The 22,992-nt window shown below is 62.0% G+C and overlaps 3 protein-coding genes across 7 annotated transcripts in view; 1 reads left to right on the top strand and 2 right to left on the bottom strand.

The window, feature by feature from the left end:
* The window catches only part of CATSPERD (cation channel sperm associated auxiliary subunit delta), a 99,079-nt gene extending 89,702 nt beyond the window's left edge, over positions 1–9,377 (top strand). For both annotated transcript variants that reach the window (XM_058282017.1, XM_071210001.1), the window contains 3 exons: positions 4,918–5,101; positions 8,428–8,585; positions 9,040–9,377. In XM_058282017.1, coding sequence (XP_058138000.1) covers positions 4,918–5,101; positions 8,428–8,585; positions 9,040–9,277 — 580 coding nt within the window. In that variant the 3' untranslated portion in view covers positions 9,278–9,377. The remainder of the gene's footprint in view (positions 1–4,917; positions 5,102–8,427; positions 8,586–9,039) is intronic.
* A 2,376-nt stretch (positions 9,378–11,753) lies between these two features.
* Positions 11,754–13,903, bottom strand: PRR22 (proline rich 22). Its single transcript, XM_004450225.2, has 3 exons — positions 13,722–13,903; positions 12,968–13,030; positions 11,754–12,797 (listed from the first exon to the last, which is right to left on the bottom strand). The coding sequence occupies exons 1-3, from the start codon at positions 13,849–13,851 to the stop codon at positions 11,776–11,778; spliced, it is 1,215 nt and encodes a 404-aa protein (XP_004450282.1). The 5' UTR covers positions 13,852–13,903; the 3' UTR covers positions 11,754–11,775.
* Positions 13,904–14,275: 372 nt separating this feature from the next.
* On the bottom strand, positions 14,276–19,174 carry DUS3L (dihydrouridine synthase 3 like). 4 transcript variants are annotated; one of them, XM_058282016.2, is made up of 13 exons: positions 19,014–19,174; positions 18,023–18,299; positions 17,233–17,715; positions 16,768–16,809; positions 16,493–16,645; positions 16,155–16,271; positions 15,928–15,993; positions 15,677–15,787; positions 15,299–15,395; positions 15,114–15,189; positions 14,741–14,929; positions 14,536–14,664; positions 14,276–14,435 (listed from the first exon to the last, which is right to left on the bottom strand). In XM_058282016.2, exons 1-13 carry the CDS (start codon positions 19,109–19,111, stop codon positions 14,363–14,365), a joined length of 1,911 nt encoding a protein of 636 aa, XP_058137999.1. In that variant the 5' UTR covers positions 19,112–19,174; the 3' UTR covers positions 14,276–14,362. The 4 variants fall into 4 exon arrangements, with proteins under 4 accessions (XP_058137999.1, XP_058137998.1, XP_058137996.1 ...); XM_058282015.2 differs by having other exon boundaries at positions 17,233–17,718; positions 19,014–19,173; XM_058282013.2 differs by lacking the exon at positions 19,014–19,174 and adding an exon at positions 18,438–18,598 and having other exon boundaries at positions 17,233–17,718.
* Positions 19,175–22,992: the final 3,818 nt, after the last annotated feature.

The following is a 22,992-nucleotide window of genomic DNA, read 5'->3' as shown; positions in this document are numbered from 1 at the left end:
TGAGTACACAGGAAAGTCCTCTTTGCAGCCTAAAAGACGCAAAGAAGCCTGCTGTAGGGAAACCGGGGGGAGTATCAGTCAGGCTTAGGGCACAGCAAGTGCAGAGGCCCTGGGGCGGGACTAAGCTTGTTGTGTTTGAGAAGCAGGAAGGAGGCCGGTGTGGCTGCAGCCACTCTGTGCACAAGAAGGAGGGTGTAGATGAGTTCGGGGATGGGCGACACCAGGTCACCTGGCACCTTTTAAGTCCGGGTGAGCGGTTGGGATCGTAAGAAGCCATCGGAGGAGCAGGGACGGAAACAGCGACCTTAAAGCAAGTCGCTGCTTATATGCAGGTGATATGCTGTATTTGCGTCCTTTTTTTTTTTAAAGACTTATTTATTTTTATTTGATATCTCTCCCCTTCCCCACTCCTCCCCCCCAGTTGTCTGCTTGCTGGGTCCATTCGCTGTATGTTCTTGTGTCCGCATCTATTCTTGTCAGCAGCGCTGGGAATCTGTGTCTCTTTTTGTGGCGTCATCTTGCTGTGTCAGCTCTCCATGTGTGCGGCGCCATTCCTGGGCAGGCTGCACTTTCTTTTGCGCTGGGTGGCTTTCTTTATGGGGCGCGCTCCTTGCGCGTGGGGCTCCCCTACGTGGGGGACACCCCTGCGTGGCAGGGCACTCCTTGTGCGCGTCAGCACTGCGCATGGGCCAGCTCCACACGGGTCAAGGAGGCCCGGGGGTTGAACCGCAGACCTCCCATGTGGTAGGCCAATGCTCTATCCATTGAGCCAAGTATTTACTTGCTATTGCCGCTGTAACAAATTACCACAGAGTGGCTTAAAGCAGCACAGGCTTAGTGCCTTGCAGTTCAGAGGTCTGAATGATTCTTAGAGATCTAAGCTCAGGCACCAGCAGCGCTGCCCCCCCGCGAGGCTCCTCGCCTTTCCCAGCCTCTGGAGGCTGCCCACACTCCTTGGCTCGTGGTCCCCTCTCGTCTTCAGCACTCTCTCTCTCTCTCTCACCTCTGCGTCCGTCATTGCATCTTCAGACTCTCACCCTCCTGCCTTCCTCTAATGAAAGGACCTTTCTTAGGGCATTGGGCCCACCTGGGTACTCTGGAAAAATCTCCCTCTCTCAAGACCCTTAATTGCAGCTGCAGAGTCCCCTGGCATGTGTTTTCGCTTCCTGGGCTTCTCAAGCAAATACCACGCAACGGGGTGGCACACACAACGGGAATTTAGTGGTGCTCGGTTTCCAGAGCAGGAAAAAGTCCAAACCGCGGCACCACCAAGGCGGTGCTTTCACCCTGAAGAGCGCTGCGTCCCGGGGCCGGCTCCAGCAGTCCTGGGTCCCGGCTCCTGTGTCACGTGGCAAGGCCCATGGTGGCCTCTCTGCCTTCTCAGTTCTCTTCTGGGTTCCGTGGTTTTTCTCTATACACCTGAACTTATTCAGTTTATCGAGGACTCCAGGAAGAGGATTAAGAGCCATCGTGGGGAAAGCAGATGTGGCTCAAGTGATTGAGCTCCTGCCTACTACACAGGAGGTCCCAGGTTTGATTCCTGGTGCCTCCTGGAGAGGACAAGCAAGACAGTGAGCTGACACAACAAGACAACTCAACAAGGAGACACAACGAGGAAACACAAGGAGAGACACAATGAGGAAACACAAGGAGAGACACAACAAAGCAGGGAGCGGAGGTGGCTCAGGCAATTGAGCGCCTCTCTCTCCTCTCTTCTACATGGGAGGTCCCAGGTTCAGTTCCTGGTGCCTCCTAAAGAGAAGACGAGCAGACACAGAGAGCGCACAGCAAATGGACACAGAGAGCAGACAGGGAGAACAAGCAACGAGGTGGTGGTGGGGAAATAAATAAAATAAATCTTCAAAAAAAAAAGACCCTTCCTGGTTGAGATGGGTCACACCTAACTGAAGTCACCTCCTCCAAAGGTCCAACTTACAGTGGGTTCCCAACTGCAGGAAGGGATTCAACTTAGGAACATGCGGTTCCAGCTCCAGCCACCTCCCCACGGAAGGCAACATTCCCAGGCTCCGGAGATTGGAGCCTGGATGGGTGTCAACGGGGGGGGAGGGCCGTTATTCCACCAGCCAGCAGCCGAGGCTGGGGGGCGGACAGGGGATGAGGGAGGTGGAGGGGCAGGGAAGGAGTCGGGGTCACTGAGGGGCACGGGGTCAAGCTGTTGGGACTTGACAGATGGGAGAGAGAGAAGGACCCAACGTGGCTCGTCCTCTGTGGCCTGAGCAGCTGGAAGAGGCGAAGGAGCAGGTTTTGGTGGGGTTTTTTTAAAGATTTATTTGATTTATTCCCTGCACCCCGTTCCCCCATTGTCTGCTCTCTGTGTCCATTTGCTGTGTGTTCTGTGTCTGCTTGTCTTCTCATTAGGCGGCTCCGGGAACCGATCCTGGGACCTTCTGGAGTGGGAGAGAGGTGATTACTCTCTTGCACCACCTCAGCTCCCTGTTCTGCTGTGTCTTCTTATTTTCTCTCCTCGGTGTCTCTCGTTGCATCATCTTGCTGCACCAGCTCTCAGCATCGGCCAGCACTCCTGCGCGGGGCGGCTTTCCCGTGCTGGGCGGCATTCCCACGCAGTGTGGCTCTCCTGCAGGGGCGGCATTCCCACGCAGTGTGGCTCTCCTGCAGGGGCGGCATTCCCGCGTGGGCCGGCACTCCACGCGGGCCAGCTCGCCCTCACCAGGAGGCCCCGGGAATTGAACCCTGGAGCCCCCTATGGTAGACGGGAGCCCAGTTGGTTGAGCCACATCCGCTCGCCAGGTTTTTGTTTTCAGTGGGTTTTCTGTGGAGGAACTGGTTTGACAAGAGGAGAGGCCGAGATTTTTTTTTTGCCTTGGACCTACTAAGGACCTCAGATCCCCAACCTCGGCTCCACCCGTGGGCGCGGGGCCCCCGAAGGCCTCGTCCGGGGCAGGGGCCACCGTGGAGCGTGTGGCTTAGGGCGCCTGGTGGAGACAAGGTGTGGGTGCATGGCGATGCGGGGGCCCTCGGCAGGGCCCGGGGCCGTGGGGAGAAAGTCGGGGGAGAAACCAGCAGCCTCCGGCCTGCCCGGGGGGGCCAGGACGAGCCCGGGGCTCCGGCTGGGGGGGGGCCGTGCTGACTGGACGTGGGGGTGGCGGCCGGGGCGTCCCAAGGGACAGAGGCCCTGGCGATTCCGCCACGCCTCGCGGCCGCGCCCCGTCCAGGTCCAGGCCACCGCCCCCCGGGAGCCGCCTCTTATCCCACCGGCTAGATGCCCGCCCGCGCTCGCCGCCGTCAGGGTCCCCTCCTGCGGGCAGCGAGGACGCGGCGTACCGGAGGCTGCAGGCTCGGGCCGAGACGTTGGCGTCTGAGGTTTCAGGCGGGGCAGCCGTGCGTGTGTGTGGCTGGAGAATCGGGGGGAAGGTTCTGGAAGCGGCGCTCCCAAGGGGTCGCAGGCTCTTCTGCGTGGGCGGCACTTAGGGCCGGCGCGCGGGCGGCCCCGGGGCTCTGTTTGGAACCAGGCTCTGTGACCGCCCACACCTACCCACCAGCACACACACAACTGAAATCCAGTGGTTGTTGTATTGTGGAATTGCGATGGGGATCACAGTGTGCACCAAAAATTGAGGACTTTCAAAAACCCCCATGAACAGCCCTAAATGTGGACCTTCTTTTTTTAAAGATTTATTTTTTATTTATTTCTCTCCCCCCCCCTCCCCCCACCCGTTGTCTGCTCTCTGTGTCCATTCGCTGTGTGTTCTTCTGTGTCCGCTTGCATTCTTCTCAGCAGCACCAGGAATCTGCGTCTTTGTTGCGTCGTCTTGCTTCATCAGCTCTCTGTGTGCGGCGCCACTTCTGGGCAGGCTGCGCTTTTTTTGCGTGGGGTGGCTCTCCTTACGGGGCACACTCCTTGCACATGGGGCTCCCCTTTGCGGGGGACACCCCTGCGTGGCAGGGCGCTCCTTGCGCACATCAGCACTGCACGTGGGCCAGTTCCACACAGGTCAGGAGGCCCGGGCTTTGAACCACGGACCTCCTATGTGGTAGACGGATGCTCTATCAATTGAGCCACATCCGCTTCCCTGTGTACCTTCTTTATAGTAGCAGATGTCATCAGAAAAAGATCAGGTTTAGGTGAAAAGGGTTTCATTCATTCATTTGTTCATTCATGATATCATAGCCTATCAGTTCTGTCCAGTCTCTGCTCATTTGGTCCTTTGGTCCTTTTTTCCCTTTGTCAGAAAAGCTTTTGGGGGAGCGGATGTGGCTCAGTCACCCGCCTCGCACATGGGAGGTCCCGGGTTTGGTTTCTGGTGCTTCCTAAAGAAGACAAACAATGAGCAGACAATGAGCAAAAACAGTGCGCAGACGACAAGCAAACAGTGGGCAGACAGGAAGCAAAATAAAAAAACGAGCAGGGACCGGATGTGGCTCAAGCAGTTGGGTACCCGCCTCCTACTTGGGACGTCCTGGGTTTAGTTCCTGGTGCTTCCTAAAGAGGACAAAGAGAGAGCAGACAACAAGCAGACATTGAGCAAAAACAAGAAGCAGATAATGAGAAAAACAACAAGCAGACAACGAGCAAGACAACAAGCAAACAATAGGCCGACAGCAAGCAAAATTTTAAAAACCAGCAGGGAGCAGGTGTGGCTCAAGCAGTTGGACGCCCACCTCCCACACAGGAGGTCTCAGGTTCAGTTCCCGGTGCCTCCTAAAGAAGAAAAACAGACAATGAGAAAGAAAATAAAAAAACCTTTGGTGACTGCCCCCTCTCCCTCTCCCTCTGACCCTGCTCTGTCCACACCTGCCGTCCTGTCCATCTCCCTGTGCTGGGCCCCCCCCTCACCCCTTGCCAACCACCCCCCCGCCAATATTTCTAACAAGCCATGCTGCGAACTTGGCCACGGGGTTGGTGCTCTGCAGTCACGCTCTGTCCGTGCATCCTAGGTGGAGAGAAGGCAGGTTCCAGGAGGTGATCAGCACCGAGTACGTCCTGCTGGAGGTGAGCGGGCAGTTCGCGTACACATACTCGCTGACCGCCAAAGAGGCCCTGTGCAAATCCCAGCCGCAGAACTGGAGCACCGTCCTGGGCAGCACCGACAACAAAGGACCGTACGCCTGGGACAGGGAGGTAACGCTCGCGCCTTGATGCTTTCCAGAAGACGGAACGAAATGTCGGTCGCCAACCACACGGCAGCGACTGAGCAAGCCCTGGGCCGGGGGCAGGCGCTGGGGGGGGGCCTCTAGGACACTGGGGCAACGGGGCTGAGGACTGACGGAGAGCCACGCAGGCTCCCTCGGGCCCTCTCCCCACGGCATCGGCCCAACCATCGAAGACGTAGGTGCCAAGAAGTTCATGGGGCATTGCTGACGACGGGCAAAGTTCCCAAACCATCCAAACGCCCACCGCGGAAGCACCGACTAAATGCACAGCCTGGTCTGTGAGCGTTTCTGTAATGCGAATTGGTCAGCCCGCGGTCAGCAAATGAGGGCACGATGTCAGCGCAATGAGGAAATTGCATGGATTCTCACCTGAGTTTTCCCACCACCCTGAGCGGTTTGCAGCAGGCCACAGCAGGCCACCAACAGATGGCGCCCACTCTCTGCATCCAACGCGTGTCCCCCGCGCGTGGCCTCTCGGCTCACGTTTGTTTGCTGTCTTAGTGGACAGCCTCAACCCTTCCTTACCCCTGCTTCCATCAAGTGAGTTTGATCATTTTAAAAATAGAAAGCCACAGACGTGGGGCATTCACTCTAAACCCCATGGTAACCACAATGAAAATATCTAAAAATATACAGAAAAGGAAATGAGAAAGGATTCAAAATGTTTCTCTAAACACAAAAGAAGGGAGCAATGGAAGAAATGAGAGACAAAGGTATAAGACATACAAAAAAAAAAAGGTAAAATAGCTTAAGTGACTCCTGCCTTATTAATAATTACTTTAAATGTAAATGGATTAAACTCTCCAATCAAAAGGCAAAGATTGGCAGAATGGATCATAAAAACATAAACTGACCATATGCTGTTTATAAAGGACTCACCTTAAGCCCAAAGACACAAATAGTTTGAAAGTGAAAGGAGAGAAAATTAGAAAGTCTCATATATATAATTCTTTTTGCATTTGTTTGTTATGAATTTACCCTGGCTTTTTGACTATGCTAGTGTTTGTGTTTTGTTAGTGTTCTTGTTCAAAGTTGCATGCGTAGGTTTTATTTTAATTTTTAATTTTTAAAAATTTATTTCTCTCCCCTTCCCTCCACCCCCCAGTTGTCTGCCCTCTATCCATTCACTGTGTATTCTTCTGTGCCCGCTTATTTTCTTGTCAGCAGTACTGGGAATCTGTCTCTTTCTGTTGCCTCTTGCTGTATCAGCTCTCTGTGTGTGCAGTGCCACTCCTGGGCAGTTTGCACTTTTTTTCACACTGGGTGGCTCTCCTTACGGGGTGCACTCCTTGCATGTGGGGCTTCCTTACACGGGGAACACCCCTGCATGGCACGGCACTCTTTGTGCACATCAGCACTGCGCATGGGCCAGCTCACCACGCAGGTCAGGAGGCCCTGGGTTTGAACCTTGGACCTCCCATGTGGTAGGCAGACACTCTATCCATTGGGCCAAAACGACTTCCCCATGCAAAGGTTTTAAGAGGTCATCCCAATACTGTTTTCTCATTAGCCCTGGTTAGTGAATGATTTTGTCAAACACAAGGTTTTTCTATCAAGTTAAAGCAATAAAGCCACAGTTACGGGACAGAAGGTTCTGTAGCCACTGGAAACGAGGAGGTGGGGCTGGATGTGTTGACACAGCAGGCTCTTCGGGCTGAGCAGCTGTCTTCTCTTTCATTTCACACGGCCGTTACTCAGCGCAGCTTTTTATGGCTCCCAGGTGTGCTAGGCTTCCGCTCACGGAGAAAGAAAGTGCAGACAAGGACGTGTGACGGCAAGTCACGTGTTCATGTCTCCCGCCTCCAGCTGCGCCCGGAGCATCTAGGCCCGAGGTGGGCTTTGGGCTCAGGCTCTCCCCTCAGACCCCCAGCCTGTGGCTCCTCCTCTGGAGTTTATCTGATTAGCTGGTGACTCACCCGGCGTGGCAAGGAGCATCCGTTCATTCCTTTACTAAGGAGCCTGGGCCCAGTGCCGAGGATCAACCACAAGCAGGACAGACCAGGCCTGGTGCCCCGTGGAACTTACACGTCAGACCAGGCAACAAACACTAAACGTGCAAACACATAAATCCACAGGGCCCTTTCTGAGAGCAGTCAGCACCACCATGAAGACAAAGGGTGACGATGGAGCCTCTGAGTGAAAGTTACTTTAGGCGGGGTGGTCAGGGAGGGCCCCCTGGAGGAGGTGATATTTGAACCAGGAGCTAGGTGACAAAAAGGACTCAGCCATGAACAGATCTGATGGACAGTGCTATGGCCAGGGAGGAGAACAAATGCAAAGGCTCTGAGGTAGGGTCAAGCTGGCTAGAGAACAGAGTTACCCTTTTGACACTTGATAAGCTTCATTGTGTCCTTGGCGGCTCCAGCACAGGGAGATGGACAGGATGGCGGGTGTGGCTGTGTCCTGCTAACTTGGCGTCTGATTTTATCCTTGTCCATTTTTACTATTAATTGTGTCCTGATGAATGGCTGAGTAGATTTTTTTCTCAAGGCCAAAAGGAAAAAGAAAGAATTTCTGCAGGAATATCCAGTCACACTTTCAGATTGCTAAAGAAAACCACAGGAAATGTTTTCTGTTTTAAGTGGAAAAAAAAAAATCCCTCCAAATCATTAGCAGATTTAAAAATTGCTCTATAGATGTCTTTTAAAAACATGTCTGGGTACAGTTCTGTTCTCTAAAGACTCAAAGGATTGGCCAAGCAGGTTTGAAAAAGAAGAAACCGATCCTCTAGCAAGGAAAAACAAAGTAATGGAAATTTAAAACTTGGTGGGCATGGTTAAAAACAGATTAAATATAGCCAAAGAAAGAGTTAGGGAAATGGAACAAAGAGTGAAAGAAATTATCCAGAATAACAACAGAGAGTGACAAAGTGGTGGAAATTATAAGCAAGAGATTAAGGGACGTGGAGGATGGAGTGAGAAAGCCTAGAATGTTTCTCATTGTGGCGGCCATGAAAATGCACCTCTCAGATTGCCCCACCCCAAGAAATAAAATTTAAAAAGGCAAGACCCGGTGTGGTCAGTACCTCCGGGACTCATAGCTGCAAGGGAGTCTGGGAGGCGGCGTTTTGACGCCTCCAGGCCACTCCCCTCCCCCCCCACCCGTTCCAGAAGGGCCGGCAGGAGGCGGCGGGTGGAGGCTGGGTGGCCTGTTGACGGTGGGCACTCAGCCCTGGACGGGGCCCCAGGGTGGGGTGGCAGGTAGGGGGAGGGCATCCACAGGTGCTGGCTCAGAAGGGAGAAGGAGGCAGGGCCTGGGACCCCCCCCCCCGACGGCCTCTGTCCCCCTCCCCAGAACTACGTGAGCTGCCACGAACCCAACGATGACGCCCCTCTGAGGTGGCCAGAGGTCCCCTATGAGATCATGGGGGGCTCAACGTCAAACAGGATCATTTTCGACCAAAGGAACGGCATCTACGTCTTCACCCTTTCTATCGTGGATCCCTACTACAGGTGAGTGGGGGAGGTCTCCCCTGTGGAAAGGGCACCCGGAAGACTGACTCTCCTGGGGGGGGACACACTCCTCTGCGCCCCCGTCCCCACAGGTCCCCGCTGAAGGTGGGTTCCCCCAGCGGCCCAGGCCATCCCTCCCCGAATCCTTTCCCCTGCTCTGAGCCACCGTCAGCCCTCGTCTGTCCCCCACCTCACACCAGGAGGAGCCCCCCGGGGACCCAGCCAGCCCACCAGGCCCTGGACCAGGGGAACAGCTCTGGGAGGGCCCCAGGGAGCCCCCGGCCCCTCGGCACAGCCCCCACCCACGCTTTCACGCCGAGCCACCCGGCTTGTCTGCCGAGCCCGGAGGGAAGGAGGCGCTGGGTCCCCAGAAGAGGGAAAACTCGGCCTCCACAGGGCGGAGCGGGCAGGGCCGTCCCGCCCGGGCGCAGCTGTCCCCACTGCACCCCCGCAGCTACTGCCACCTGAGGACCACCTTCAGCATCTACGTCTACGGGGCCTTCCCGGCCCCCACCTTCGTCCCCGAGGCCACCATCCTGCTGCTCATGCTCAGCATCCTGCTGGCCGTGTGGCTGGCCTACGCCGTCCCCAAGACGCTGCAGCCGGAGGCGGGCGCAGGCATCAAGGGGCTCTGGGTGGGCCTGCTCAGGCGATGCAAGCCGCCGTGCGCGTGTCCCCGACCCGCGCGCTGAGCCTGCGCGGCGGGCGTGGGGGGGGTCCCCGAGAACGTGGCCAGGGGGAGGGGCCAGCGGCTCCGCCCCCCACAGAGGCCTGTCCATGGAGGACGGAGGGCGGGCCGACAATAAAGCGTCTGTTTACGCGGAACCGTGGGCGTGGGCTGTGCGTGAGCCCCCGAGCCCCCCACGCCTCTTCCCCAAGACTCCGCACCCCCGGCCCAGCCTCCGGGCACAGCCTCTGGGGAAAGGCCTGATTCGCTCAGTCCAGAAGCCACGACTGGAGCAGGAGCCTCCAGCCGGGGCAGGGGTGCGGGCGGGGCGGGCCCCGGAAGGCGCGAGTGGAGCTGCTGCCACCTGCCGCGGGAGGCGCCGCTTTCACCTTTCCCGCCGGGGCGTGGCCAAGCGGAACAGGTGGTTCTCGGCGGGAAACCGGAAAACAGCTTCTCTTGGGTGGCCCGCGCTTGGGGATTGAATCCTTCTCCCCCGGAAAGCCCCGTTTCCCGCGGGTGCAAACCCGCTTGCAAATAAGGACCCCTGAGGGTGTCACGGGGCAGGCTCGTTTGGGGATCAGATCTTCGGAAATGCTGCTCGGACAAGGCCAAATCCACCCGGGGTGGGCCGTTGTCCCTGGGACTGGAGGTCTTCCAAGGCGAGAGAAATTCCACCCCAGACAGCACAACGACGAGACTGCAGTGGAAACCACAGGGAGGGAGGGACAGACGCCGAGAGAAAGGTCTACTGGCGCCCTGAGGCAGGCTCGGTGAACCCCTGTGGTTTGAGCCAGCCGGCAGGTGGCACTTGTCACAGCAGCCCTGGCCAACGGGGACACCCACTGTCCCTTTTCAAAGATACTCCGTAGGAGGGCTCGCCCTGTCCCCCAATTCTAAATGAAAACTCGGGGCAGCCCCATGACACAGCTAATCGTTCAGGTTTTTTGTTTTTTAGTTATGCTGTTGGGAGCGGGTGTGCCTCAAGCGATTGAGCACCTGCACCCCAAATGGGAGGTCCCCGGTTCAGGTCTACTCCAGAAACAAGGACAAAACTGTGAGCAAAACAAAGACGCCAACTCAGGAGAGCCATGGGGCTCAGGGGTCGGCACCGGCTTCCCACACAGGAGGTCCCAGCACCTAAAAAAAAACCACAGGAAGTTCTCCAGTCGTTTACAAATGTGCCCAGTTTCAATTCCGTTGAAAGCCTTCACTCCCGGCTAACACGGTGGCCCGTTCAATCCGTGCCCCCCGGCCGGGCCGGCCCCACAGGGGCCCTCGGCTCTCCTCCCCCGCCTGCCGCGCCCGCTAGACCTCGTCGCTTTCCCCGACGCGGGACGCGGCCTCCCCTCGCCGGGATTTCAGGGCCCAGAGCGCAAGCCCTGTGGACCGGGCTGCCTCCCCATCCCGCCGTTTTCGCCTTACCCCTGCCTTTGTGATGGGGCCACGCGCATCCCGGAAGCCTGGGCGGGGCCCCCCTGTCTTCGCAATCGCCCCGTTCCTCCCCGCCTTCCTTGTCATTCCTCGGTTTTGGCTTCTCAGCCGCCCCCGCAGCGATCACCAAGGAGGACGACTCTGCCCCTTTCCGGCTGCCGCTGCCAGAGCCAGGGCCACCTCTTCCTTCATGTCCCTGGGGTTTTAGTCCCCAGAGCAGCCCGGATGTTTCCTTTTGGGGGGAAGGGGGAGGAGATGGGTGGGGGGTCGTGCGACATTACAGATTTACCTAAGGCCGCTGGGCCGCACGACCTCACCCAGTGGACGCGGTGCCTTTCTCCGATTATGGGTCCGTTGCCACCATTTGAAAAAAATAACAGGCCCGAGGGGGGCCTCGGAGCCTTCCCAAGCCCGTGTCCCGGATGTAAGACGGAGCCGAGTGGGGGGGATTTGCGCGTGCCCCCGGGAAGCCGGCTGCGCAGTCCCCAGGGCAGGGGGCCAGGGACCCCACCGCCACGTGGCCTGGAGATGCGGCCACTTGGGCTTCCCGTCGAGGGCCTCCGTGCACAGCAGCCCGAGGTGTCGCCCCGACCCTGCCCTCCCGCCTCCCCAGCCCCCTCCTCGGTCAGCTGAGCCCCCCAGGGGGGTGCCGGGCCGTGCGTGCCCAGCCAGCGTCCCGCGCACCGAGGCCTCTGCCGCCGCCCCCCGCCACTCCTCCGTGCCCGGGCACCCGCGGGTGCCGCCCCCTCGGGCACCCGTGTCCGCAGCACGGGGCACGGCCCCCCACCCTCCCCCTACCCGCCGTGACGTCTCGGGGGACAGCGGAGGCAGCTGCCGCAGAGTCAGGGCCTACCCCCCGTTTGTCGTCCGTCTCCACGTGCCCAGCTGTCTCCGGGCGACCCGGACCGTGCCCGCCAAATACGGGGGCGAAAGCCGTCAGGGGCCTGGGAGCGGCTCCCCCCCTCCCCAGGGGCCCCCCTCTCCTTCCAGGCTGGATCTGCGGCTCCAGGGCCCCCGCAGCCGCCCCCGTCCCCCGCCACCGCCCCGAGCGACACCGAGCCGGACGGTCCAACAGGCTTTAATGGCAGCGGCTCACAGGTCCAGCCTGGGCCCCGGAGGGGCCGCGGCCTGCTTGCCCTTGGCCCCTGCCCTCCCCTTCTTGGCGCCCGAGGCCCCTGCCCTCTTCCTGCAGGGCGCCTCGGACCGTGGGCCACAGGCCGGGGCGGCGTCGGGGGGTCCCGGGCGGGCCGCGGGCTCCTCGTCCAGGGCCTTGAAGTTGAAAAAGTAGTCCACGTTGGAGACGGTGTCCAGGAGCTCGGGCACGCTGTAGTCGAAGGACAGCAGCTCGTCGGGCAGGCGCAACGAGCGGATGTCGCCGGCCGAGTCGCCGCCAGCGGGCAGGGCCGGCCCGGGCGCCGGGCGGGGGGCGCCGTCGGGCTCGGGGCCCGCGGGCAGGCAGTCGAAGAGTTTCATGGCGTCCTCCAGCAGCACCTTCTCGGGCAGCACGAAGGCCCGGGCGGCCTCGGGGGGCTTGGCCTCGGCCGCCCTGAGCTCGCGGGGCCCGGCGGGGTACGGCAGCCCCGGGCCGGCCGGGCCGCCCTGCAGCTCCTTGGTGGGCAAGGCCGGGGGCTTGGCAGGCCGGGGGGCCGGCTCGGGCCCCGGGAGCTGGCCGAGGCGCCCCTGGAGGTGGCCGTAGGTGCCGGGGGGCAGCACGGGCTCGGCGGGCAGCGTGGCGAGCAGCGGGGGCGGCTGGCCGTCCTGGGGCGCCGGTGCGGGGGGCCCGGCCGGGCCGTCCTTGAGCAGGGCCGGGGGCAGCTCCACGAAGGCGGGGGGCGGCCCGTCACCCCCAAAACCCAGGGCCTCCGGGCCGGGCCCCTCGGGCGCGAAGTAGGGCACCAGGTACTGGGGGCCCCCGGGCCCCGGCTGGAAGTGGGGGTACGCGGGCGGCGGCGCCTTGAGGTAGGGCTGGGGCTCCAGCAGGTAGGCACCCGGCGGGGTGGTGCCGCCCGCGGCCGCCAGCTTGTACAGCGACGCGTGGCCGAAGTCCGCGGTGGCCCATTCGATGCGGTAGATGCGGGGGTCGAAGAAGCAGCCGCACGGCGCCATCTGGAAACCTGCGGGGCGCGAGGGGAGGCTGCGGCCGGCCCGCCCCGGGGCAGGGGCCGGGCACGGAGCCAGCCGAGGAGGGGCACAGCCTGTGGCCGGGGGTGGGGGGGGGGTGCCCTGGGGGCCCCTGAGGACCCCTTCCTGGGGCCTCCTCCAGGGTTTGGGGCAGGGCCGGTACCTGCCGGAGGAGCCGGAAACGCCTCTTTCTCGGGGTCAGGGGGGTGGTACAGGTTCGAGGAGCCTGAGGACAGGGTGGGCCTGAGGCGGGTGGCAGGAAATGCCAGGGCCCTGACCTGCAGCCGCCCCCCTCCCCAGCACTGCCCCCAACTGTTTTCCAGCCCCCCAGCTGCTCTCCAGGCCCCAGCTGCTTTCCAGCACCCCCAGTTGCTCTCCAGCCCCCCCAGTTACTCTCCAGTCCTGTTGCTCTCTAGCACCCTCCTGGCTGCTCTCCAGGCCCCAGCTGCTCTCCAGCCCTCCAGCTGCTCACTAGAGCCCTCCCAGCTGCTCTCCAGCCCTCCTGCTGCTCTCTAGCACCCTCCAGGATGCTCTCCAGGCCCCAGCTGCTTTCCAGCACCCCCAGCTGCTCACTAGTGCCCTCCCAGGTGCTCTCCGGCCCTCCTGCTGCTCTCTAGCACCTGCCGGGCTGCTCTCCAGGCCCCAGCTGTTCCCCAGCCTCCAGCTACTCTTCAGCCCTCCAGCTGCTCTCCAGCCCTCCAGCCCTCCAGCTGCTCTCCAGTACCCCCAGCTGCTCTCCAGCCCTCCAGCTGCTCTCCAGTACCCCCAGCTGCTCTCCAGCCCTCCTGCTGCTCTCTAGCACCCTCCCAGCTGCTCTCCAGCCCCCAGCTGCTTTCTAGCACCCCCAGCTGCTCACTAGCGCCCTCCCAGGTGCTCTCCAGGCCCCAGCTGCTCCCCAGCGCCCCAGCTGCCCTCACCCACAGCAGGCAGAGCCTCCGCGCAGGCAGCAGCAGGCTGGCTGCCCGGCCCCTCGGCACCCTCTAGGCCCTGGGGGCTGAAAGCTTCCTGGGGGGCTGTGGGCACGTAGAAGGGTTTGGGGTGCTGCATGGGGAGGCAGGAGCCCAGCCCAGGCAGGCCAGGAGAGGCGGGGGCGCAGGCGGCCCGGCGGGAGAATGAGCCCAGAGCCCCGCGGGGTTCTGTTTGCCTGGTTGCTGGGGCGGCGGGTTCCGGGCTGGGGCCTGCCCACTGGCTGGGGTTCCGGGTTCGGGGGCGGGCGGGGGGAGGCCGGAGCCGGCCCCCACCTGCAGTCTCGGGCCCCCTCCCCCAGGCAGCCCGAGCTGACGGACACCCTCACTGGCCGAGGCTCGTGCCCCCGCAGCCCGGGGGCCTCTTGGGGGATCGGCAGCGCCCAGCGCAGGCCAGGCAGATGGGGACAGCCAGGAGAGACCACCCCGTGGGGACCAGGACAGGCGGGGACGCGCGGGAGGACTCTCGGGACCGCGAAGGGGTGGCTCAGGGACACAGAAAGATCTGGGTTTGTAAAGAATAAAATTTATTGTTGTCTCCCCACGCCGGGGGCCCACAGGCCCCGCGCTGCCCCTCCCACCCGCGGGCGCGGCTACTTGTAGGAGTTGGCCTTGTGCTTCGGCAGGAAGGCGAACTTGGGCGGCACCGGACCGAGCAGCATCTCGCTGTGGGGGGGAGGCCAAGGTCAGGTGGGGGCCGCGCGTGCCCCCCCCCGCACCCGCCCCAGCCCCCCTGCCCCTCCACCCCCACCCCGCCCCGCGGCACCTGATGCGGATCCAGTCGGCGGCGTTCTGGCTGGCCATGAGCGTCTCCAGGTGGTCGCGGCCCATGTAGTAGGGCGGCCGCTCGTTGATCCGCTGGGGCAGCCGCTCCAGCAGGCCCACGGGCACGTACCTGCGGGCGGGGAGGGGGTTGGGCCAGGCCCGCCGCCCCCCCCCGGGCCACCCCCCGGCCCCAGCTCCCCGCCCACCTGCACAGGAAGGACAGCCACTCGAGCAGGAAGCGCCGCGTCTTCTCCACGCCGCGCGTGTCCGAGCCCCAGTGCTCCAAGCCGTAGTGCGTGAAGTCGCGCAGGATGTCCAGGCGCTCGGACGACGAGATGTCCCAGTGCCGCTGCTCCTTGATCTCCGTGAAGAGCCACGGCTTGAGCAGGGCCCCGCTGCGGCGGGCAGGGGTCACGGGGCTTAGCGGCCGTGGCCTTCCACGCCTGGGGCCAGGGCCCCCTGTGCCAACCCCCACACCCCCGCGGCAACCCACAGCCGCCCGCGGGCCGGGCCAAGCGACAGGGCGCACAGAGCGGGCCAGGGCAGCTGGGACACCTGGGACGCCGGCGCCCCACTCACCGCGCGATCATCACCCCGGCGACGCCCGTCTGCATGGCCCGGTTGGCGTCCTCGTACGACAGGATGTCCCCGTTTCCTGAGGAGCCAGAGGCTGGGGTCGGCGCGCGGCAGGGTGCAGGGCCCTGCCCTCCAGCCCGTCGGGACTCCTCGTGGGGGGGGCGGGGCTGGGGGCGGCAGGCACCCACCGAACAGGGGCATGGGGCTGGCGGCCTGTGCACACTGCCCGATGTACTGCCAGTCGGCCATCCGGGTGAAGCGCTGCTCCCGCGAGCGGCCGTGGAGCTGGGGAGAAGCAGCCGCCAAGGGAGGGAGGCGGTGGGAGTCAGACAGACCACCAGAGGGGGGGAGAGGCAGAGGGGACACACTAACGAAAGGGGGAGAGAGGAGAGAGAGAGGGAGAGAAAGGGGGGAGGAAGGAGAAAGAGAAAGGGAAATAGAGAGCGGGCAGGCGAGCCAGAGACGGGAGGGGGGCAGAGGAGGGGCCGTTAGCAGGGGCCGCCCCGAGGCCCCTGGCCTGTGCACGAGGCCCCGCCGCCCTGGGGTCCGGCGTGGCCAGGCCTCACCGTCACGAGGGCCGCGCCCCAGTCGCGCAGGTCGGGCAGCAGGCGGTGCGCCAGGTTCACCCGCTCCTGCACGCCCGTCCGCAGCTTCACGGTCACCGGCACGTCCAGCACCTGCAGGGCCGGTGGCAGGGTGTGGGTGGCAGGTCCCGCCGCGCGCAGGGAGCGCGGCCAGTGGGGGGGGTGCGTCCGGGGAGGTGGGGGGCGTGGCCAGGGAGGCGGGGGGCGCGGCCAGGGGGCGCGGCCAGGCAGACCTGGTCCATGCCGCACACGATCTGCCGGAACTTGGTGCTGCGGTTCATGAGGGCACAGCCGCCGCCCTGGGGAGAGAGGGCGCTGGAGGGGCAGCGGGCGCCGTGGCCGCCCCCATGGCCTGGCTCACCACCCTGCGCCATCCAGCCTGGGGAGACCGAAGCACCCAGCGAGCTGGGCCGCAGCAGAGGCGCGCCCCGGGCCCCCCGCCCGGCCCCCGCCCCGGCACCTTCTTGTAAATAAGATCGATGGGGCAGCCGGCGTTGACGTCCACAAAGTCCACGTCCACCGTGCGGTTCAGCAGCTCGGCGCACTTGATCAGGGCATCGGGGAAGGCGCCCTCGAGCTGCGGCAAAGGGAGGGGAGAGGGCAGGAGCTGCGGCAAGCGCCGCTGCCTGGGGGCACCCCCGCAGTGGCTCCCACCGTCACCCATCACAGGGGGGACGCCTCGGCCCCACCGGGCAATGCCGGGCCCCGCTGGGAACCCGGCGAGCCCGGGCCTGAAGCTGGCCCCGCACAGGGCGGCCAAGGCCCCGCCCGCCGCCGCGCCTGCAGCGCAGGTCCCACCTGGATGCCAAAGAGGTCCTCGCTGGGGTGGCGCTTGAGCAGGGCCCACTCGGACGTCTGGCCCTGCAGCAGGTTGGTGCACACGGCCATCTCCCCGCAGGTCACGTCCGCCCCGAAGCGCTTGCAGATCCGTCGGAAGGGCAGATTCCCGCACTGGGGGGGACCCGTGTGGGCACCCGTGAGGGCCCGGCCGGCAGCGACCCCGAGACCACCCGGGGGGAACAGAGCTGGGCGCCACCCACCCCACCCCACCTGCCGCCTGAGCCGGGTCCTACCGTGGTGAGCGGAGCCAGGTACAGTTTACCATTGATGTCCAGCTGGAGAGAGAAAAAACACACAGTGAGGTCCAACTCTCTAAGGCGGCATTCCAGGTCTTTTGGGGCCCCTCTGCTCCCCACAATCTAAGACATGCCCTGCCCCAAATGACCTGGTGCCCTTTAACTTCTAAGCCTCAATACATGCCAAGCCTTCTAGAAGAAATGTTTTCCTCGTGTGCTCTACATCACTGGAGAGCTTTTACTCGACCATCAAAGCCCCAGCTCCAGGGCTCCCTTGTGCCAAAAAGACTTCCCCGCCGCCCCTCTCTGCCCCAGCCCTGACTGTCTGGGACTGGACCTGTGTGTCTAGCTCCCCGTCCCCCCGAGACTGAGGTTCCTTAAGGGAGGGCCTAAGGCGGGACACAGCGAGAGGGGCTGGTCAGCTGCTAGCACTGCCTGCAACAAGGAACCCGTGCCACGCACCCGCTTCTTCTCGCAGGGCCGCAGCCTGACTATGTCCTCGTCGGTCAAGGCCCCGCAGGTCTGCCCGGGGCTGCTGGGAGGGGTGCCCGTGCCGGGCCCCGGAGCGCCCTGGGCCCCAGGGGCCGCGACAGCCGGGGTGGGGCTGGGGCCCGGCGGCTGGTCCTTGCTCAGCTGCTGCAGGACCTGCTCAGCCCGCTCGAAGCAGACCTCGTGCTTGCGCAGCTGCTGCTGCAGTGTCTTATCCAGGCCGTTGCGGACGGGCGGGGGGGGCGCCTGCGACGCCAGCTCCTCCCGCACCAGGTTCTGGCCCTCGGGCCCCAGGTGGGCCCCAGCGAAGCGGCAGGTCACACCGTACGGGCACTTGCCGAAGGTCTCGAAGAGCACGCAGGTGGGGCCCAGGTCAGCCGGCTTGGTCTCCAGGTAGCGGCTCACGTCGTGCAGGAAGCGGCAGCGGTCGCCAAAGAAACACTTGGCGGCCGACTCCTGCTGGGGTGGGGCGGACAGGGAGGGCGGGAGGGTTAGGGCCAGAAGACGCGGGAGCAGCAGGGCGGCCTGGGAGGGAAGCCCGGGGCCCGTCTCGTGGCTGTGTCATCTGAGGCAAGCCAGGCACCTCGCCGGGCCTCGGTTTCCACATCTAAAACCGAAACCACGATCAGCCCCACATCTTGCTAGCACAAGAATCGAAATGGGGGCAGAAAGGCGTGGGCTGAGGACCCCTGGGACTGTCCAGCAAAGCTCACCGTGTGCCAGGAAACAGCCTGCTCCCGCCTGCCCGAGAGGGGACCCTTACCTGGACCAGGGAGGGGCAGAGCCGGTTCTCCTCGTAGCGGTTAGGCTTCACGCGGGGGCGGCCCTTGTTCTGGCCCCGGGCCTTCTTCTGAGCCTGCGACTCCTCCGCCTTCGCAGTCTGTCCATCCTCCGCCTGCCCATCCTCCAGCCGGATCCGCTTGGCCCCTGGCCCGGCCAGGTCCCCGCCATCGGGTTCTCCCTTCTTAGTTTCCCGCGGAGCCTTCTCCTGCTCTCTGGCTTCCAGGAATTCATGGAACTTCTCCTTCGTCGTGAGGTACCTGCCGGTGGAGACAGTGGGGGAAAAGGAGAGCTTGTCAACTGATGCCTTCCTCCGAGTGTGGACTCAGTGAACGCTGGGGAAAAGGGACGGAGGATGCTGGCCCCTGCTTGAATGCTTCTGCTGACGGGCAGCTCACCACTTGGCATCGGCCAACTCCCTGCACAGGGAGCACCTCGAGACCACGGGGAGGATCTGCTTTGCCCCCGGGGTCCCACTCCCCAGGGTGGGTACAGCGACCACCGACGAACACCCCCGGCCGCCTTCAACTCCAAGTCCCGGCATGCTTTGCAGCGCCGCCGCCACATTTCCCAGGGCGCCCTTCGGCTCTTCAAACGCTGCAGGCCCCAGGGTGCCCCACGGTCCTCGGGGCGGCCACGCAGGTCCCGGCCCGTAACCGCGGCCGGCGGGGCACGCGCGCTCGCCCCGCCACGAGGCTGCGGACCCCGCCTCAGGGACTACGGCCCCCAGCAGACACTGCGGCCCCGCGCCTCAAGCCCCGCCCACCGCGGCCGGCCCCGCGGCGCCCCGAGCGCGTGTGACAGTCCTCAACGTGCACCATCTCGCGTCCCGCCGCCGATCCTGCGAGCTGAGGGCCGGCCAGGGCCGCCGGGCCTGCGGGCCGCTCCCGCGTCTCCCGGCATGCACCGCTCGGGCGGCGCTACGGGTGCCAGGAAGGCCCCCCCGGGCCCCCCCTGGCGCCCCGGGGACTCACTGAGACTTAATGGGCGCCACCCCGCGCTCCGGCGCACCGCCCGCCGAGTCGCCGCCGCCGCTACCCTCTGCTGGAGCTTCCGCCGATCCCTTCGCCATCAGGCCCCCTCGCGCGCGCGCTCCGGAGTGTGGCGGGAAGGGCTTCCGGGTCGCGCACGGGTCGCCGGCGGGCGCGCGGGCCGGACTGCGCCTGCGCGGGTCGCTCCGCGCGACGTCATCGGGCCCGCGTCGGCGGGCCGGGGGCGGGGCCTTCCGGGGGCGGGGCCTCAAGTGCCCGGGAAATTCTGAGCCTTTTGCAGGAAGCGAAACTTTCCTCCAAGGGATCCGAAGTGGCCGCGGCCAGGCCGGCCGGGTGCTTTGTTTTCCTGCTGGGTTTTTTATTTTATTTATTTAATCATAAAATATATTATGATAGATTTTTAAAAATTTATTGAGGTATATCATTCACACATAAACATACATAAACAACAGGTGTATAATACTAGTTGTGAACCTTACACGACAAACATATATAACATCGTACAGGACTCTCGTAACTCACCCTACCACCGATACCTTGCATTGCTGTTAAGCATTTTTAACTAATGATTTAAGAGCAGTGTCAAAATATTACTACTAACCGAAGTATTTTCCCCCAACCCACCCTTTTGCTATTATCTTGACCATCACATATATGAAAATACATAAACAATAAAAGTAGAGTAAAAGTTGTGAACTTACAAAGCAAACGTGCATAACATCATACGGGAGTCCCATACATCAACCTCCACCAACACCTTGCATTGGTGTGAAATGTTTGTTACAAATTACGAAAAAGTATTGTCAAAATCTTACTACTAATGATACCCCTTATCTTACATTTCGTATTTAATAATGATGCGCATGTGTAGAATTCCCAAACAATACCCTTCTATAAACATACCACACTGTGGTGGAACATTTGTTACAGATAAGATAATACCATCTGATTGTTACGGGGTCTTTTATTTTAATAAGTTCAACCATTTTCTTGCGAGGCAGGCAGCAAATGACTTGTTTTTTTGTTTTGTTTTTTTTATTTAATTCCCCTCCCCTCCCCCGGTTGTCTGTTTTCTATGTCTATTTGCTGCGTCTTGTTTCTTTGTCCGCTTCTGTTGTCGTCAGCGGCACGGGAAGTGTGGGCGGCGCCATTCCTCGGCAGGCTGCTCCCTCCTTCGCGCTGGGCGGCTCTCCTTACGGGTGCACTCCTGGCGCGTGGGGCTCCCCTACGCGGGGGACACCCCTGTGTAGCACGGTACTCCTTGCGCGCATCAGCACTGCGCATGGGCCAGCTCCACACGGGTCAAGGAGGCCCGGGGCTTGAACCGCGGGCCTCCCATGTGGTAGACGGACGCCCTAACCACTGGGCCAAAGTCCGTTTCCCAGCAAATGACTTGTTGAGCACCTACTGTGTGCCAGGCTGTGTTGTGGAGGCAATTAACAAAACAGACAAAAACAACCTGGAAACCTAATAGCGAAGCAAAGGACCTTGTTTGGGGAAGGGAGATCGGGAATGCCCACTTTTGCCCGTTATCTTTTACATAGGCTGGTCAGGGAAGGCTTCACTGAAGAGGGGACATTTGAGTAAATATTTGAAAGAAGCGAGGGAGAGAGCCATAGAGGGGATGGGGGGAAAAGTGCTCCAAGCTGAATGACCAGCCAGTGCAAAGGCCCTGTGGCAGGATCGGGCCTGGCCTGTTGGAGGAACAGTGGGAACCGGGTGGCTGGAGGGAAGGGAGCAAGGGGGAAAGCTGGAGAAGGGAAGGGCAGGGAGGTGCCCAGGGCAGGGTGTGTGGGCCTGCTGGGCCCCAGGGAGGACCTGGGCTTTTACCCCGGGGAGGTGGGAGCCCTGGAAGGCTGTGAACTGAGGATGGCAGGAGCTAATCACCGTTTCCCACAGTCCCCACCATGCCCTATTGCATCTCCTCCAGGAAGAGGGAGTTCAAGGCTCTGGACTCATCCTACTGAGTTCAAATCCCAGCCCCTTCACTTCCCAGCTGGGAATTGGAAGCATATCACTTAACCTCTCGGAACTTCGTATCAGTAAAATGGGCCTGATACAAATATATTCAGAAGGTGAGGATTCAATGCCTAGCCGTCAGTAAGTGACATTTATGACTGTTTTTTTCATTATTGATTATTATCGGCCCTGAATTGCCATGAGGAACATCCAATCCCTTAGTTGACCTTGCATTTCACTGTTGACCTTGACAAAGCTTTCCTCGGGGAGGGAAGGGAGGCAGGGACCGTGATCCTTGTTTAACAGATGGGGAAACTGAGGCCCAGGAAGAGAAGGGATTTGCCCAAGGCCACAACAGTCATTAACCAGTTTTTCCAAGACCTGGGAGAAAATGGGGAGGGGGCAGTTGTCTTCCACCTCTGGCCTCGGGCTGCCCCCTGTAGGACAACCTGGGAATAAAATGGTGGAATCACAGACTCTAAAACCAGACGAAACTGGGAGATTTCCTGCCTAGCCCTGCTTGCCTATCTCCAGGCACGGAGGGCTCACTCCTCCCCGCAGGGATGCCCATCCCACTGCCCTCTGAGGTTCAACCAGTTGTCTGCCCCAGATAGCCCACAGGTACCTGGGGCCATGCTGGGGACAGGGGGGGAAACTGAGGCCCACAGAGGGCCTGCCTTGCGATGCGACCTCAGGAATGCGGCTGCCCCTCTCCTAGTGTCGGCCTCCAAGGACCGTTCTCCCGGGGCTCTTCCCCGGCTCTGCCCTGCCGTGGCCCCACCCTCCCCAGCGTAAGGCAATCCCGGAAGGCTTCCTGTAGGAGGGGGCTGCAGCTTGAGCTCCGGCAACCACGCTCTGAACGGGAGCTAAACGCTTACTGGGTGCTGACTGAGTACCGGCCCCATTCTGTAGACGTCCTTCTCATGCATCGGTGCCTTCCTTTCCCCGACCTTGCCAGGAAGGAACAGGCGCTCGTCCCAGCTCCATCTGGATCCGGGGGTTGCAGAAGGTGCCCCCATTTGCCCCCCCTCAGTCGCCTCATGGCTCCAGCTGCCTCCCAGCATCGCCCCCAGGCCTCCACCCCCAGGTGGGCCTCATATCCTGCCCCCAAAGGCCCAGCCTCTCCCAGCTCATCCTCAAACACAAATCTGGCCACGGCCCTCCCCTGCTCTCAAACCTGCCATGGCTCCCCACGACGCCTGCCCCCCACCGCGGCTCCAAATTCCCGCATGCCCCAGCCGCTGCTACCCTCCCCAGCTTCCTCCCGCACGCCCCCCTGGCTCCCTAAGCCCCGGCTGCACCACGGTCATTTCAGACATCCCACGAACCCCCGCCTTGCCTCCAAGCCTTTGGACATGCTGTTCCCTCTTCCAGGAACACTGTTCCCCGCCCTGGTTAGTTCTCGGCCTGCACGTCGCCTCCTCCTCCTCCGGAAGCCTCCCTGATTGGCTCCCACTCGGGGTCCCGTGCCCCCTTCATGCCCTGCACTGTCTGCTCACCCCGTGGCTGCCCGCGAGCCCCGCAATGGCGGGAGCCCCATTTGCCTTGGTCACTCTGAGTCCCCGGCACCCAATAAACATTTGCTGGAGCAAATGCATCTTATGGCTGGGGAAACTGAGGCACAGGGGGGGTCAGGGCATGTGGCTTCCCGAGAGCCCCCTGCAGCGGTTGGCATCTCTCCAGAGGGTGTGGGGGATGTCAAGGAAGATGTCCCCTTCCACATCCAGAAGCAGGAGGGCGGCAGGTGGCACGTGCCTCCCGCCCGGAGCAGGTGGGGAGGTCGAGGCACCCAGCAGGGTGGGGCAGGGCCCTGGGCAGGAGGCTGTGCTCGGCCAGCAGGTCTTTCTCTCTTCTCTCTGCCCCTCTTTTTTATTTTTCCTGTTTCTGTCTCAATTTGTTGTTGCTCTTTTTCTGAAATTCTCTTTGCGGGTCCCTGTTTCTCGGCTCTCTGCATCTCTCCCCGTTTCCGGCTCTCTCCCTCCCCATCTCCCTCTCCCTCTCG

The sequence above is a fragment of the Dasypus novemcinctus genome, chromosome 19 (assembly GCF_030445035.2).
Source record: "Dasypus novemcinctus isolate mDasNov1 chromosome 19, mDasNov1.1.hap2, whole genome shotgun sequence".
NCBI classification, from domain to species: domain Eukaryota; kingdom Metazoa; phylum Chordata; class Mammalia; order Cingulata; family Dasypodidae; genus Dasypus; species Dasypus novemcinctus.
This window is presented reverse-complemented; position numbering and strand designations above follow the sequence as displayed.